The sequence below is a fragment of the Odontesthes bonariensis genome, chromosome 24, assembly GCF_027942865.1.
Source record: "Odontesthes bonariensis isolate fOdoBon6 chromosome 24, fOdoBon6.hap1, whole genome shotgun sequence".
Taxonomy (NCBI): domain Eukaryota; kingdom Metazoa; phylum Chordata; class Actinopteri; order Atheriniformes; family Atherinopsidae; genus Odontesthes; species Odontesthes bonariensis.
This window is the reverse complement of record NC_134529.1, coordinates 18,649,358-18,665,396: the sequence shown is the minus strand read 5'-3', so window position 1 is coordinate 18,665,396 and position 16,039 is coordinate 18,649,358. Positions and strand designations below refer to the sequence as shown.

Here is a 16,039-nt window from a genome sequence, read left to right as displayed (position 1 = left end):
CTTTAACCTAGCATTGTAAAGTGGCTTGTGCACCCATCTTCTGATATGATGTTAAGTCAATTGAAAAAAAAAAAAACAATATGTCCTTCTATGGTTAAGAATAATAGTGTTAAAAATAAAGCTGGTGGAGCAACACAACAAAGTACAGTCTGAGCAGGGATTGCATCAATGATCCTAACGATACTAATGTCCAGCCCTAACTAATTGGTCATTACAAAGAGGCCCCAGAAATCATCCATGATCGTTGAGAACCGTGACAGTCCAGAGCCCCATACAACCATGCTCACATGCACCACATGAAACATGTAACTTATGCATCATGTAGATGTTGATAGTTGTGGGCAGTTTTTCCTCTCCCCAGCGTCCACGATGGCTACAGCTACGGGAATCACAGGCTCAAGAAGTGACACCACGGCGGCCGTTTTTCTGTTGGACAGGAAATGCTTTGGTTTGTTTTGTGGGGAGTTAGTTGTTTCCATTATGATAGATTTAGGGTCTGGCTTTCTTTGCCAATCTTTCCCGTCTTGACTGTCCTGCTGCTTTAACATCTACAGACCCTTTAAAACCATTGCCAACTCAATGGCTTCTCAATGCAAATAAATCAAGTCAGCTTTTGAACAGAGCCAAACAGAGAAGTCATCTCTCTGTCACAGTGACTCATGACAGAGAATGTCATAAGTCATGCTGCGTGCAGGGAGCAAGGCGCCATCTTGTAAAGAATGCTTTCTCATTATCTCTGTTTAAGACCACCATTGCCTGGTTAGATTTGGTTTTGATTGATTGCAAACGGTCACTTCAAGAGGAGGAGAGAAAAGATTGAATCACACTGCCAAGGCGCTAATTAACAAGCTGGTATTGTGCCAAAATCGGATCCCTTGCAAAATCCAACTTGTGTTTTTGGCTAATTCATGAAAGTTAACAACTCATAATAGTTGAAAATACATTTTGTAATGTGTTGATTTATGGAGAACTGTAGTAAATTTTACGAGTCAGTTTTTGTTGCATTCAAACTCAATTAAATTTTTCTTTTTTCTTTTTTTTTTTACTTGCAGTGGACAGATACGTTTAACATTCTGTTATGAGGATCAGAGGTGGACAGGCATGATTTTAGAGGCTGATCCTTCAGTTTGAGCAAAGAATCGCCACCCTGACGTTAGAATTCAGGGTCTATGCATACAAACGACTGCCACGGAGCAAGTGAGAATGCAATGTCGTGTCCAAACAAACCAACCGAATTGTCAAGACTGGTCACCCCCTGCCACTGGTTGATGCTATTGTTTGTTTATAGGTCGATTCCAGTCAACTATCTGAAACTTGGTGGATACAGACGCGGATATCTGTGCATCTCTAGTTACACTTAGAATCCCCCTGGAAGAATTAGCATTTATTATCCAACAACAATGAAATCTCAAGCTACACATTGAGTAAATAACTGATAACCTTTTTCTCACATATGCTGAAAGATGAGGAAAGTTAACTCAATTAAAGTGTGGAACTCTGCGGCAAAGAGAACACGAGTTTCAAGGATTAACTTCTCCATCTAATGAAAAGACGAGCTGTATTATCTTGCAAGTCTGTTTCCAATGAGGTCGTACACCATTGTGTTTTTTCACCAACATCACAAAACCGGCCTTCGGTCCACCACTAGATGAGCTCACGGCCTCGTGAGCAGTGTTCTTGCCACTCTCGGAGGGAGATGAAGCCGACACATCCCAAAGTCCAGAGAGACGCGACCGAGACCCGCTGTTCCAGGCGATCTGAGCGAGCATCATAATGACTCTGTTTCAAAGGAAAGCCTGACTCTCTTACCACAGCCATGCAGAGCTTTTGATGTCCCACTCTCCAATCCTCTCTCCCCCGTCCCTTCTCTCCACTCGCTCTGCTCGGTTTTTACAGAAAATTCTAATTAAGTTGAAAGATAGAGATGATGAGTGCAGAGTTGCCCCCCCCTCCCGCCAAAGAACAACGGCATGTGTCCGAGACCCGCTAATCTAAGAGGCCTCACCTTTTCCACTGAAATACAAAAATCAATATGGTCTTTTGCCTCGACATCCAAAGGGCAAGTGTGTGAACTAACAGCCTTGTTTATCCACCAAAAGGTTGAATCGTATTATTTGATGCAAATGAGTTCACTACTTTCGAGAAATGGGAGTGAATTTTGTGTAATTTGTGTTATCAGGCTAATTGGAAACAAGTTTTGGAAAGGTTAGTGTGTGCGAATCCTGCAGAGATTGATATAATGAGGTGATGAGATGTGACAGGTAACATATGGCAAATCTGACACACATGGATCTGCCTGCATGGATCAAGCCTGCTTTGTTTTCTCTTTATGAGGAGATAAGACCTGGTTTCTGCCAATTTCTTATCTTCACTTGTTCACTTTCTCAGATCTGGTGATGAAAGCCATAACTAGGGAACAAAAACAAACACAAAGCCTGATTTCTTCCTCAAAGATTTTCGAAAAGATTTTTTTTTTTCCTTCCCCCTAATTAGTTCAGATCACATCTGTAAATACAAGTGTGAGAAAAGCTTTTATCAAATGCTGAGCACCCGTGTGCAGTCGCATGACCCAGAGTCTCCTTACCGTGGCCCGCTTCTCACTCATTATGCTTTGTTTTGGCAGATGTTTCCGTTGTTTTGTTTCTGAGTTCTCATTAGACTTTAATTATCAAGATGCAGGTGCACAGTGCAACCTAAACCATCAATAATTAAAGGATTAATCTTTTAAGCTGGTTTGGTGCAGAGGTATGTGGTGTGCCGCTCCGATGTTTTTTACAGAATTAAAGGAGAGACAGATCTCATCCCTTCATACACTCTTGTAGCTATATTTGGTCTGTGCTGCCAGTTGAGGGTCGATGAAAAGCTTCCTTACCTGTGGCCGAGGATGGCCCGTCACCAGGCAGGTGAGCTCAAGGGTCTCTCCTTCTCTGATGGTGTAGACTCTCTCCGTGTGCCTCTCCTCCTCAACATTGCAGGCATGCCCCGAGTGAATAATGCGGACGGTCGGAGGTGCTGAGGAGGATAAGGGACAAAGCACGTTAGCATTCCAGTCGTTTCTGAGGGAAAGAGTAGTTGAGCGCAGTGGAATGTGTATTGATTAAAAGGTTGTCTCGCTGAAAACAAGGCTAGTGCCGAGCTCTGTGCAAACGTTTGTAGTGCACCCAGTGGCACGCAAACAACCAGAGGTATTTGTACAAGAATGAAACGGGAAAGAAATGGACTCATACATTTCTATTACAGCGTAGACTTTTTTTAAACGTTGCCCCTACGTACAAATAAATCAAGGAAAGTTCATTTAATGTACATCAACGAGAAAAAAAAAGGAAAAAGGCTCGCTCTCGCCAGGTCTTGAAATGAATGCAACCTTAGATAAACAACTACAACAGAAAAAAACAAGTACATTCTATGATTCAGTAGCTTATAAAGCCACCATACCAGCAAAAACTAAAAGTAATAGTCTTATGTGTGACCTTATCAGTCTCTCACAGCATTGTGAAGGAATTCTGGTCCGCTCTTCATTGCAATATCGCTTCAGTTCAATGAGGTTTACGACCATTTGCTTTGTACAACTCTCTTAAAGTTCCACCACAGCTCTTAAATGACTGAAAGGTGTCCAGGTTCTCTGGCTGCAAAACAAGCCCAAATCATCACCCCTCCACCACTGTGCTACGTGTTTGTTATTTCCCATCGGGGTTTCACCAAACCTGCTGTTGTGTATTATGGTCAAACATCTCCACTTTGGAAAACCCTCCAAACAAGTCTCACATGTACAGTCTTTGACTAATTCTAATGTAATGAACATCAACATTTAAAATCTAATAATTTAACTTGGGAACCTGTACAGCCTGAACCGTCTGAGATGTAGCTCTTAGGTTTTTCATAGTATCTTTGAACATTGCACGGTCTGACCTTGGGGTGAACTTGCTAGGACATCCACTCCTGAGAAAATTATCAATTATATTGAATTGATTCCACTTATGAATATTCTTTCTTGCTGCAGAATGATGGACTCCAAGTTGTTTGGAAATGGCCTTATAAGGCCAGTTGATGGGCGGCAATGACCTATGTAAGATCTCTGTAGATGTCTTGAATGTGACCAACAAGCTGCCAAAGCTTTTATAGAGTTAAGTCAGGCTTAAAGTGCATTTGATTACTCACCCTTTCACTGAGGTTGTACTTATAATTTCACCCACTGCTTCTGCATTTTATATATCGACATGAAATATTTCCTTAACATTCTTCATTTGAGCCAATTGTTTTTTTTTTCCCCTCCTTGTTTGGGTGGGGGAAAATATATATAAAAAAATACATCAATCCTGATGTATAAAACCTTAAAATTTCATAGGGTGCAATTTCATTTTCGCTTGATTTATTGTTAGTTACCATCTGTGCCATTTTGAAACACAACAATAAATCTTTTTTCATTTTTCACTGTTTGTTCACAGTTGTAGTTCCTGCGACGCTGTGAGACGGTAAGGATGTTTGAATGATGTCCACACCCCAACGGGCATTTGGACACAAACGGTCAGGGTTAAACTGGGCAGAGGAAGCAGTCTTCTAAAGTGAGCTGCTGAAAATGTTCCTTTCCACTGAGCTGTGAAAACCCAGTTGAATGCAATCGACCCGTGACAGTACCAGCATCTGTTAGGCATTTATTCCTCTCCAACTTCCATGATTAGTGAAGAGGTTTGGGATGGCGTGAGTTAGAGCGGATACAGGATATGATTAGGAGGAGGAGTACAAAACGGTGAGAGAAGAAAAAGAACAAAAAAATCAAGCAGAAACCACAAGGAGTTTTAGACTGCAGCTCAGCTTTCATTTTGGAGGAGCGGCTTCCTGTGTGGGCCTCTCTCGGCAGAGTCAGCCCCGCAGCAGCTTCGGCTCTGCCTCTATCCAAGCTGCCATGCTAATGAGCTCCGCGACACTCCTCCCCATCGCTGCTTTGGGAGTCACAGCCACAGTGTATCCTTTCCCCCCGCTAAACAATTGTTCCTCCCCGATACCAGCCATGCTGTTCATCTCCTTCAGCTTGTTGGCTTAATGCTCTGTCATGCCTGCCCTGCATGTTTAAAGGCGATGCAGATTGATGGACGCTAATACAGATACTAGTCATAAAGCCATTTTGGACTATCCTTGCTCTTCCCCTTCACTGCTTTCCTTTCTCCTTTTAGCGACGGACACACCGGTGGTGAATTCGACTTGGAGGGTAAGGGCTTCAGAAATAGGCTTGGTGAAAGGGGGTTTCATGCAAGGCTGCCACTTAAAACAAAAAAGGCTTACAAACAAGGCCCCCTGGCACGAGCCAAACAAGGAGCGACTGGCATTTATTCCAACGAGCCACAATCTCTGCAGCACACCATCAGTCCTGGAGGAAAGCAGGGAGACACCCATATTTAATGATCTTCAACTGCTATCACAGTTACTGCAACAGCTACACACTCACACACAAATACAAAAAAAACAAAAAAACACCCTAATTCTTTATGCAGACAACACTAGGCTTAAAGCCACAAAAGCAAATAACCCCTCTACATAATGAGAACACTTATGTTGTAATAGTCACACATATCCTTAAGTAGCTAAGACCTGCTCTTTCATATCTCTTGGCCCAAAGCACAAACTAAAATCACTGTCATTACTATATCATTTCCTATTTGTTCAGTTTCATGAAAGCCACTTGATACTCCGCTGACAGTAACTACCCATAATATATTCAGAAGACGTGTCGGAGAATGGACGAAGAGATAATGGGTGTAGTTGGATTCAAGGCTAGGCCCTCGCAGACTGACGTGAACAGTCAACAAAGCTTTGGACACATCACAGAAGGCGAGGAACAGCTGGTTTAAAGCCTTTTAACATCTTTACATCGCTAGCAAATTCATTATGCGAAATAGGATTGTGTCCTCTGCGCAAGTAATATTACAGTCTTTCATCTGTTCAATCTCCTCTGACTTCTGACATGTTTTAAGCTGAATATCAACTTTTCCTCTGCAGCAGGCAAATAACGGCCTCTCACCCAACAGGGTGAAGAATTCCTTTGAACATCAATCCGTCATGTTGCATAACCAGAGTCAGTGTGATCCTCGGATACATGTACATGTACATGTGTGTTTGGTCTTAGAATTCTGTCTGTTATACAGACGATGCCCCCAAGTGTTTATGCAGTCTCTTTTTGGATGGATGAAAACTTCCCCGCAGCCGTGTGGAGGGCTAATTTATGGAGATTTGGTCCAGTTTCATGTAAAATAAAGCTGGATGGAAGCATGGAACTATGTCAGAGAAACACTGACGATGCAAGGGGAGAGTTGAGCCGAAAGAGGCTGGTTTTCCTGGCAGTATAAACCACAGTGTGTGCACCGTCGAGGTTACACAGCTTTCAGCAAAGTCAGGTGAAAAGACATACAGAGGGTCAGGAGAGGAAAAATGGTTAAAATAAAGGGTTAAAAAGCTATGTTACAGACTCTCAGAAAATGTGATGGAAATGTAAAGATTTTGCAACACATTACGAGGCTCTTAGGAGTCAAAATAATGAAGTGCGACTCATTTTTTATTTGCTCTATGTGCATACGTGATTTGAACCAAAAAAAAAAATTCAACTACTGCAAATGTTGCTATGAACGCGTGGAGATGATGTAGAATTTTCATGTCAGCGTGCATCTCCCGCTCACGTTCCCGTCCACTCGGTCCTTTGAATCCAGTCTCTCTCCACACGGACAGCATCCTGATAGTTACAGGCTTAGAAAACAGTAGCAGAGCAGGCTAGAAGTATGAGTCTCAGATGCGCATCCATTTTTTACTTTCATTCTCTCGGTCCCAAACAGTGGCATTACTGTCCCATTGCAGAAATGAACGAGAACGCGAGTGCCTAGGCACGTACAACTGTGCGTGTTATACACTTAGTTTAGTGCTTTCTCTTAATCCTCCTCTGACCATGCATACAGGCCTGTGTGTTAAGTTGTGATTGAGTGTGCATTATGTTATTGTGTGGTGAATGAGCAGCTCCCAGTTGAGTGCCTGGCTTTCCTTGGCCTCAGTCGGGGGAGATGGAGACAGCTTTATCCACTACCACCGATGGAGATTAAATTAGATTTGGCTAAAAGCAACCTCGGCGCTGCAGTTCTGGAGTGGCTGTGTGGCAGAAGGGCTTCTTGGCAATGGCAGAGACTTTGAATTTGACAAACAAATGAAAGCGGAAAACAAACAAAAAAAAAACCTCCAACAGCTGGGGCTCGTTGTCGCTGTGGGTTTAATGTCCTCAGACCAACCCCTGAGGACCACTAACAATATCCTGCTAGTTTTCTGGCTCCATAATCACCTTCTTGAAACATGGCGCCAAATGTAAAGAAACAGGAGAGAAGGAGCAACAGAAGGGGGAAAAGAAAATATTTAAAATGTAAACAGAAATACATTAGAGAGCAATTGTTTTTGATATAAAACTTTCTCTCTCAGGACCACTGGAAATAGACTCCCTGTAGGGATGACTGATGGGGCATGAGTCAGCATCAACTGTGTGATGACAATGCACAACAAAGAATAAACAATTAAAACCACTCATGTTTGCCATTTCTGCCAAAATAATAAGTTGTGAAAATGAACGAGTAAAACGGGTCAAGCATTTTATTGCCAACGCGAGTTGTTAAATGTGCTAAGACAATATTCACCTCCGATCCCTGCTGTTTAAGAGGCAAAATAAAACAAAGATGGACGTAGTTACAGTTGCAGTCATATCACCCATTCATTTTCTCAGTACCATTTTCAAGCCTTGAATTAGTCATTTAGCCGTTTCAAGCTTGTGATTTCTGAGCTAATTTTACTGACGTGAAATTCATGAATGTGACTGAGAAGCCCAGGAAACCGTCGGCATCCAGTGGCACTTTTCTCAATTCTCAACCTTGGGTAATAATGACTTAACTTCAATTAATTCAACCCATGCTTTATGAAATAAACCCACATTTCTACCACATCCCAAGTCATACTCCTTCACACGTGGCACTAGACCTCCATTTGTGCATTTACTAAACCACGGAATTACAACGGATGAGTGACACAGCAAGTAAAAGTTGACATAATTAGCCAAACTATTGGTGATGCAAGAAAAAGTTTCACTGTAGCAGTAAAAAAAACAAAACAAAAAAAAAAACAGAAAAAAAGAACCTTGCACAGATTAATTTGAATTAGTTCAGTCCAATTTAATTTAATTCAGTATTCTGCCATTTCAAAAGTCATCAAGACACATCACAGAAACCAAATTCAACAATTTCATGATAAATTAAACACAGAAAAAAAAGAATCCTCTCCTGCTTCATTTCATTTTTGTAAAAAGAAATAACAATCTTTTTATTCTAAATTAATTGGGATCTGTCCGTCTTGCCTACAAGCAAACATTTAACTCTCTGGCCAATCAGCTGCTAAATGCTGCCCTTTACTCACCAGCTCTACAGCTGCCTACTTTGTGTCTACGGAGGTAATGTCATCATCAAAACTTTTCTTTTTCCGCCCCCAAAACAGTGATGTTGTGCCACTGGCACCCAGGTTGATGAATGGTGAAAGTGAATGACAAAAACTTTACATTTAAGAATGAAAGTAGTGTCCTTATACCCACCAGTCACAGTTCATCACAAAGAGACATACAGATCATGCTCAAATTTGATTGGCTCAGGATAAGAATAGATGAATGACATTATGAAATATCAGCGTAAATTTTAAAATTAAAAAAAAGATAAATAAAAAAAAATTAACAATTTACAAACAAGAAATAAACAAAGACAATTATGTAACAATCAAAATAATATTCAAACTGAACAAATAAATAAAAAAAAATGTAAATGTGTCATTTATCTTCATATTTCCTCATTTTGTTTATCTCTCTCTGTATATCTCCTCAGTGATTTTCTTATTGGACCATCGCTTTATTCTGTGACACTGACTCCGTATCCAAGGGTTTCACAATCAATTTGACGCGTGGAAAGTCTAAAGCTAAATTCATAGCTCTGATGGTGTCAAATGTGGGAGTGATAATTATTAATGGGCTCCTCATCACACAGAATTCGTTTACCATGACCCAAAGCGACTCGTTTCCTTGTTTAAATATTTATTAGCACAGCTTTAAGATTGACAACGGTCAACAGGGTTCTGAGATAATTATTCTACGAGCACTGCATAATAGCTGTTATAGAATTCCATCTTCCCATATGTGAAAATCTGACACATTCATTCTAAGTTTGAAGTCCTCAACCTCTGATGCGCAGCAGTTCCACTCAGCACATCAGTGTGAATTCAGTGGATTTTACCTTTCAGGATGCGTAAACTCGGTCTATAGTCCAAGGTGCTACAAACTGAATTCAATCATTTTCTATGCTTCTCCTTGTGCCTTTAGAAAGCGGGAGCTTCCGCTGTACCCGCCCCTTCTTGCTGTATAATTGAGTAAGCAACTCATCCATATGGTCATCCATGTGTGTAAGGCCTTGAAATGGTTTGCCAGCAGCACATACGTATTATTGCATCAGGAGTTGTCAGAGCGTATTGATTACACACTGTAATGCACTCGCATGCTCTCCTCAGCCTACGCTGTTATTGTAAATGAGACTCTGTATGGATCCAGCTTCACCCTATCAGCATAGATCATCTATCACAGGCCACGTTTGAAGCGTCGCAGAAAACGCAAAATGTTTGTCCGGATTAGCGGACCAAGAGGACGGGCTCGGAGAGGATGAGAGATTTTGTCCTTTCGACGGTACAGAGGAACTTGAGTGGAAATAGTTTATTAATACGGCAGAAGGGTCTGTTTGTCCGTGGATTCTACAAACACGGATAACCATGAGAGCACAAAACAAACTATCCACGGCTGTGACCCTCGGAGGGTCTATTTGGTGTTAAGCGCTTATAAAGAACAGAGTTCAAACACAGACACATGCAGCCGCATACTGCCACCTAACCACACACACAAATCACACAGTTTTACACTAAAATCAGACCAGACCTGCCTGAGTAGATGAAGCTATGGAAATTTAAAGGACAGATTAATCTTGCACCTACACTATGACACTCAGCAGGTGTGATTCCAGCTTGCCTGCATATAGCTGCACAACATCGGTAATGCTCACGCCGCAGTTAGTTAGTCGGATACTAGACTTACACCCTAAATCCTATATCTGGGACAAACTCGGTGCTACATCTAATCTGCTAAAGTTCAATGGACATTTTTCAGGCCGGTTTAAGCCGTAGTGTAGTTTATCTCACTATTATAGAACACGATTTGCTCTTTTTTTAGACGTTTCAGCATCACAGGGAAGCACAACTCGGAGCATATCTCAAGTTGTTGTTTCACGCTGCTTCCTTGTAGTCCAACGATAGTCATATTCTTTTTTTCTGTTGGTTCAACAGAAGTGAGAATAGCTTTTTTTTCATTTAATCTTTTTTTTCTCTCTTTTTTTTTTTTTAAACACTGTATACGTACTGACTTGGAAGGAAAAGAACATACACCAATCTGATTACTGAAGGCTGTGTTTCCAGTGGAGCAGAAAGCCAACAAGGACAACAAGGACACTGAAAGCAACTGACCTGAATGTCCTTAGAGTTTTTATGTACACATTTGCTGCTTTTTCATGATAAAGGCTTGTGTATTTCTACCAAAATATGACAGTTTAACTACAAACACTGCAAGGTTTTTCAAAGAACTGATTTCGCATCCGTTTGACAACTGTGTTGAATTTCATTAAAAGCAACGCGATTAAAAGTCTTTGACACACACATACATTACAGCAGTTTGCAAGTAAAACCGCTACAGCTCGGTGCTGTTCTCTGATCTAATGTCTGTGCCAACCTAAGTTGCAGGGATGTGTAAGGGAGCCATTAAACCGGACTTGACCAGATTTCATTGAACGATGCCCTTGGCTCATGTAAACCTCAACAGCTTTTAGACAAATACATGCTGGTATATAAGAATCTCAACAGAAGACTTGAACGGGAAAGAAAAAGCTCCAGTTTGTACTCAGTATTTTCGGGAAACACAATCAGACTAAGGGATGGAAGCACATTTTGCTTTCCAACGATGCAACACAGTCCAACACAATACAGACTGTCAATGTTACAGTTAGGCAAGCCTTTGTTGGTTTTTCCTATCCCAGTCTACTATCGTCTCCATTCACAGTACCGTGTTGGCAAAGTGGGCCTGTTGTGGCAGTTTGATTTCCCTAAACAACACTAATCGGACATCTGTAGGGAAGGATAAAGCTCAGATTGGCTGTAACTGTGCGGCAGTTATCTGTTGATAGGCCTAACTCTGGCCAACACTCACACGATTGGCTGATGAAAGGCACAGCTTTCTATATGGTTGGCTACTGCAGCGAGCCAGCAACAGCTCACTCAGGACAGAATATCTGGCAACCCTCTGAAGATTGGGTGTTGCCCGCCAAGAAACTGTCTCATGATTGGCTCCGGCGACTCAGGAGTGAACCGATTGTCCTATCAATACCCACAGTGCAGGATGGCTGAAAGTGCTGCCCGCTGGCTGGCTTTGCTATATGCAGCTATCCATAACACCTCCGGTGGGGCATACGTCCATGTCTTTGAGTGTGAAAGTGTGTAAACTGTGTTGTGTTTGTGTGAGGGTGTGTGCATGTGCGACTGTACACCATCCATAACTTTTCCATTGGGGAGGTGTGCTAAGCCCTGCCAGCAGGCACTAACACCTCATTATTCTAAGCCAGCCAGGAAATGGGTTTTGGAGATCTCTCGCAGAGCTATGCTCTTGGAAATCTGGGCTACAGGTCTTCCAATATCAGCAGCAGAGACGTGGGAAATGCCTTTTTAGTTGAAGTCAGCTACACTGCGGCACTCCATCAAAAATCTGCCCACCGGCTAGGCTCATGATGCGATATCAAAAAACACAAACTGTTACGGTCCCGTGCAAATTAAGTTTTAGAGCTTCAATGAGTTTGATTTTTTCCACTGAGTCTTTTTATCTGAAGGATGCTTACTTCATGTAGTGTTAACTACTGCTCAGCAAAATGAAGATGAAAAATGGCAGCGCCTTAGGCCTCATCAGGGGATTTTCTACATTTGGGAGGGGAAAAAAAAAAGCATAAGGAAGTCACCTCAAATGACATGACTGGGTCATTTACAGAGTGCGGAGGAGATTACGTCCCAGCTCCATCAGCTCCATCCCTCACTAAAACAATGCTCGTAAAACTTTGGACAACACCACAGTCTTGTGTGCGATCAGCTTGACCAAATAAACCAAAAGGCAGCTTATGAGAACATCCTCATAAACCTGGCTCCAGAGATAAGACTCCTGCACTGTGAAATTCGACACATCTAGACATAGAGTGACCACTTCAAATTTCAAGGGCGTGACTAAAGTAAATAAGCTGTACGATTTATACAGTTAACTAAAGGCAGACACAATTTATCTGCACAGTGTCAACACACAAAAAAAGCTTCAGGTGTTTAAGTAAAAACCTTTTATTTCTAACTATTCTTATTTTGAAAAGTTTCATGAAGAGCTATTGTATTTTGAAATAGTTCGGATGAATCAATTACACGCAGTAGACATCAGTCAGAGCGCTCTGAGTTTGGATAATCAGAATTCTGATTGATCCAATTCTGATCTATGAGTCACGCTAAAAGCACACAGGAGTGGTTTATAAGAAGTTCCGTGTTGCCATACTGTCTGCGGCCCATTGTACCACAGTCCGAGTGGCAACATAGACCAGGTTATGTGCCCCAAGTCTGTGTCACAGTCTGATGCAAATGGGACACACAGTGTAGAAATATCCTAAGATCATGCACCGCCCGCTGGAACCGCAAAAAAATGCTTTAAGTAGATAACAATTTACTCTGTTTGTGGCCTTACTTTCAGTAGCTTTTAGCTTGGCTCACTGGTCTGAATAAGGTCATAAGTACTTCACATATCACCTTTTAAACAAATAAGAAATAAAATCAAAGAAAAATAAAAAATAATATTCATGTAGGCAGGTTAAATTAAAACCAGTGCAGCAATTTGAAGATTTTTGTAGTTTATCTGCAACATCTTAAATATAACTTTAGCATAGATGCACAACTTGAGCATGGGCTTTTACTCAAGTACATGTCAGAATTACTCACATTTCTAAACACTGTCTTCTAAAAAAAAAAATGTCCAAATCTTTGGGATGTTTTGTTTTGCGAACCGTTTCACATGAGCACATCAGCTTTATGATAAAAATGCAAAAATACATTCGAGTGTACTGATTTAAACAGAGAGCTGCTGCGTCTCTGCCAGATATGTAAACTAGAGCAAAGTACAAATTTCAAATATTGAAGCCGTTTGAAAAATGTTCTTAAAATTTGAAATGATCCTGTTATCTACACCGAACTGCTAACGAATGGGTTTATATCAGTGGTAATAGCTTTTCTGCCTTAAAACATCAGATTTGAGCTTCATTCCAATTTCTCACAGCATTGAGATCTCTCAGAGTATAACTTTCAGATATGCCTCAAAGAGCACTTGACATCTCATCTATCAAACACAATCATGCCCTGAATGGATCGTGCAATTTGATTGTGGCTTAATCAGTTGCATTGCTACAGTAATGCACCTGATTTAATTCGCATCGCTTTTACAAGTCTGGTAATTCACACCAATTAAGATTGAGTTCAATATTCAGTATATTTGTCCCCGTTTGTCTGAATGTCAATTAGTGTGAACAAAATGTTTTCTGTCTCAGACTCGCTCCAGTACAGACATCAAAAAGGGGGGGTGAAATAAATCAATTACTCCAAGTTGTGAAAGCTGTAAAAACAATGTCATATTTGAGAAAGCAAAAGAAGAAATATTTAATTAATTTGAATAAATAACAACACGTAATGAGCTTGACGACGAGATGAATGCGTGAACCAAAACGGACACTTAATATTTGAACATGCAGTCATATGCTGAGCAAATGGAGGACAAAAGAATAAGAACAAATAGGAAATCTGTGTCCAGTCAGACAACCAAATGTGGGAGGAGAAGAAGAAAAAGTGAGTAACAGCCAGCAAAGCAGGGTAATGTGCTTGATTTCATAGGGCAGTTATCGTGACAGTAGACTTCCTGGCACACACTCCCACTAAACACCATTGTAGCAACTCTAAATGTTAAGCACATTGTTTAATAGTCCATTACGCAAATTGATATTGCTCATTGACTGTTGTCCTTGGCTACCCACGCAGTGTCAGAGGAAAAAGACAGAGATGTACCATAGTGCAGTGGAGGGCGAACAGGGTAGTCATCACTGTTTGATGTGCAGGAACAATGTGCCAAACATCTCCATCTGCTCTACTTCTGCTATTACACAAATCTATCTCCTAATGCTGGTAATATTACTGAAATATGGAACATACACTCAATCTGTTTTGTAGAAAAAAAAAACAAAAAAAAACAGACAAAAAGCAATACATCATCATACTAAAAAGGCTGAAATAAGAAAGTGCTTATGATTGTTTCTCAAAAAAGTCTCCTAAAGCACAATTACAATCAAGTTATTTTGTTAAATTAATACATTAAGGTGTATTCCTTAGTCATGTAAGACAGTTGTACGCTTTCTTTCATTTCTTGCACCAAATAAAAAACAAAAACAAGCCAATTTGCACAAGCAAACTTACCTGAAAACATTCAAACTAAAAATAATCTTAATTTTTTAAACATTTCATAGGCTGAAACAGAAAGTTCTCCTTTAAAAGTTAAGTGATTCCAATAAAGAAAAGATACATTCATTTGATGTTATTTGATGCCGTTTTCAGCATAAGCTACCTTAGTGATACAGGCTGCTAAGAGGCGAGACAGTTTGTGTTACTTAAAACCACAAGTTGAACCGGACCTTAACTTGCTGAGCCAATAAATATTGTTTGTGGTAATTCTTATTACTTTGTAGTACAGGCCCCGGGAATCAGAGAGAACAAAACTCAAAACAGGGAACAATAAGAAAGCAACGTGTGACATGATCTCTTGATTAAAGTGCAACAAAATACACAAATAAATAAATCTATCAGAGGACAAACACACAGAAAGGGAGCGCTGACTGATGGAAAACAGGTGTGGAGTAATCAACTGACAGGTGCAGAGGAAACGAAGGCAGCAAGCAAAAGCACAGGTGCACAAGAACAAAATATTTGAAAATAAAACTGTAACTGACTAATAAAAACACAAATACATGACTTGTGTCAGTTTTATGATGAGTAAACATGAATTCAATATGTAAAATAAAATTATGTACAATATCTTTTTTCCATAATATTCTAAGAATCAGGGCTCATCCACAAATACAATCTTGCTAAAAGCAAATAACAAATGGTACAACTGTACAAATGTACGTTTTGGCTGTTTACCCAGAGCCCTTTTATTAAGTCAACAGGTTAAGTGCCAGTTTATGATGAAGTATTTGCTGCACTGTGTAAACACACACATCCATCTCGTAATTTCTGACAATGCTCACTCTGTTGATAATACAGTCAACAGTAACCACAAATGTGCTGAACTACAGACATAATGCAAAACCTAAAGGCGGATCCATGCTGATTTTCAAACAGCAGAATTAGATCCCAGTGTTGAGAAAAGTCCTTAGCCAGTATAATTGAGAAAAGTACATAGGAGGATAAAGGATGACAGATGAAGTTAAATATAATACTGCGAAGATCTTACACTGTATTTTCACCCTGACAACAGATGATTTTCGGAAGCTTCTCCTCCAGTTAACAAATTGCTTTTATGTGGGGAAAAGTAAACTTTTTTTTTTGTGAGGATAGCACTTGGCTTGTTCAAATTAAATAAGACCTACTTCTCCTTGCAGTCGGAGAGGCATCAGGAATAAAGTTCAACTGAACGGATAGGTCATACATCATTGAGCATTATTGTGCTGTGCTGTGACTCTAAAACACAAATTGGATTACCTGTGCACCCACGCGGATCGCCCCGAATTGGACAGGCACAGGCATAAAGGCAACACAGATACAAACATAAAGGGGTACATATACTCTCATCTGTTCAATGTTCCTTATGCAAATGTTGTAAGAATGTGCAGAT

At 40.5% G+C, this 16,039-nt stretch overlaps 1 protein-coding gene across 1 annotated transcript in view; it reads right to left on the bottom strand.

The window, feature by feature from the left end:
* The window catches only part of LOC142375370 (MAM domain-containing glycosylphosphatidylinositol anchor protein 2), a 210,725-nt gene that overhangs the window by 143,960 nt on the left and 50,726 nt on the right, over positions 1 to 16,039 (bottom strand). Inside the window, exon 2 of the mRNA XM_075459371.1 lies at positions 2,873 to 3,012. Within this exon, the coding sequence (XP_075315486.1) occupies positions 2,873 to 3,012 (140 nt within the window). The remainder of the gene's footprint in view (positions 1 to 2,872; positions 3,013 to 16,039) is intronic.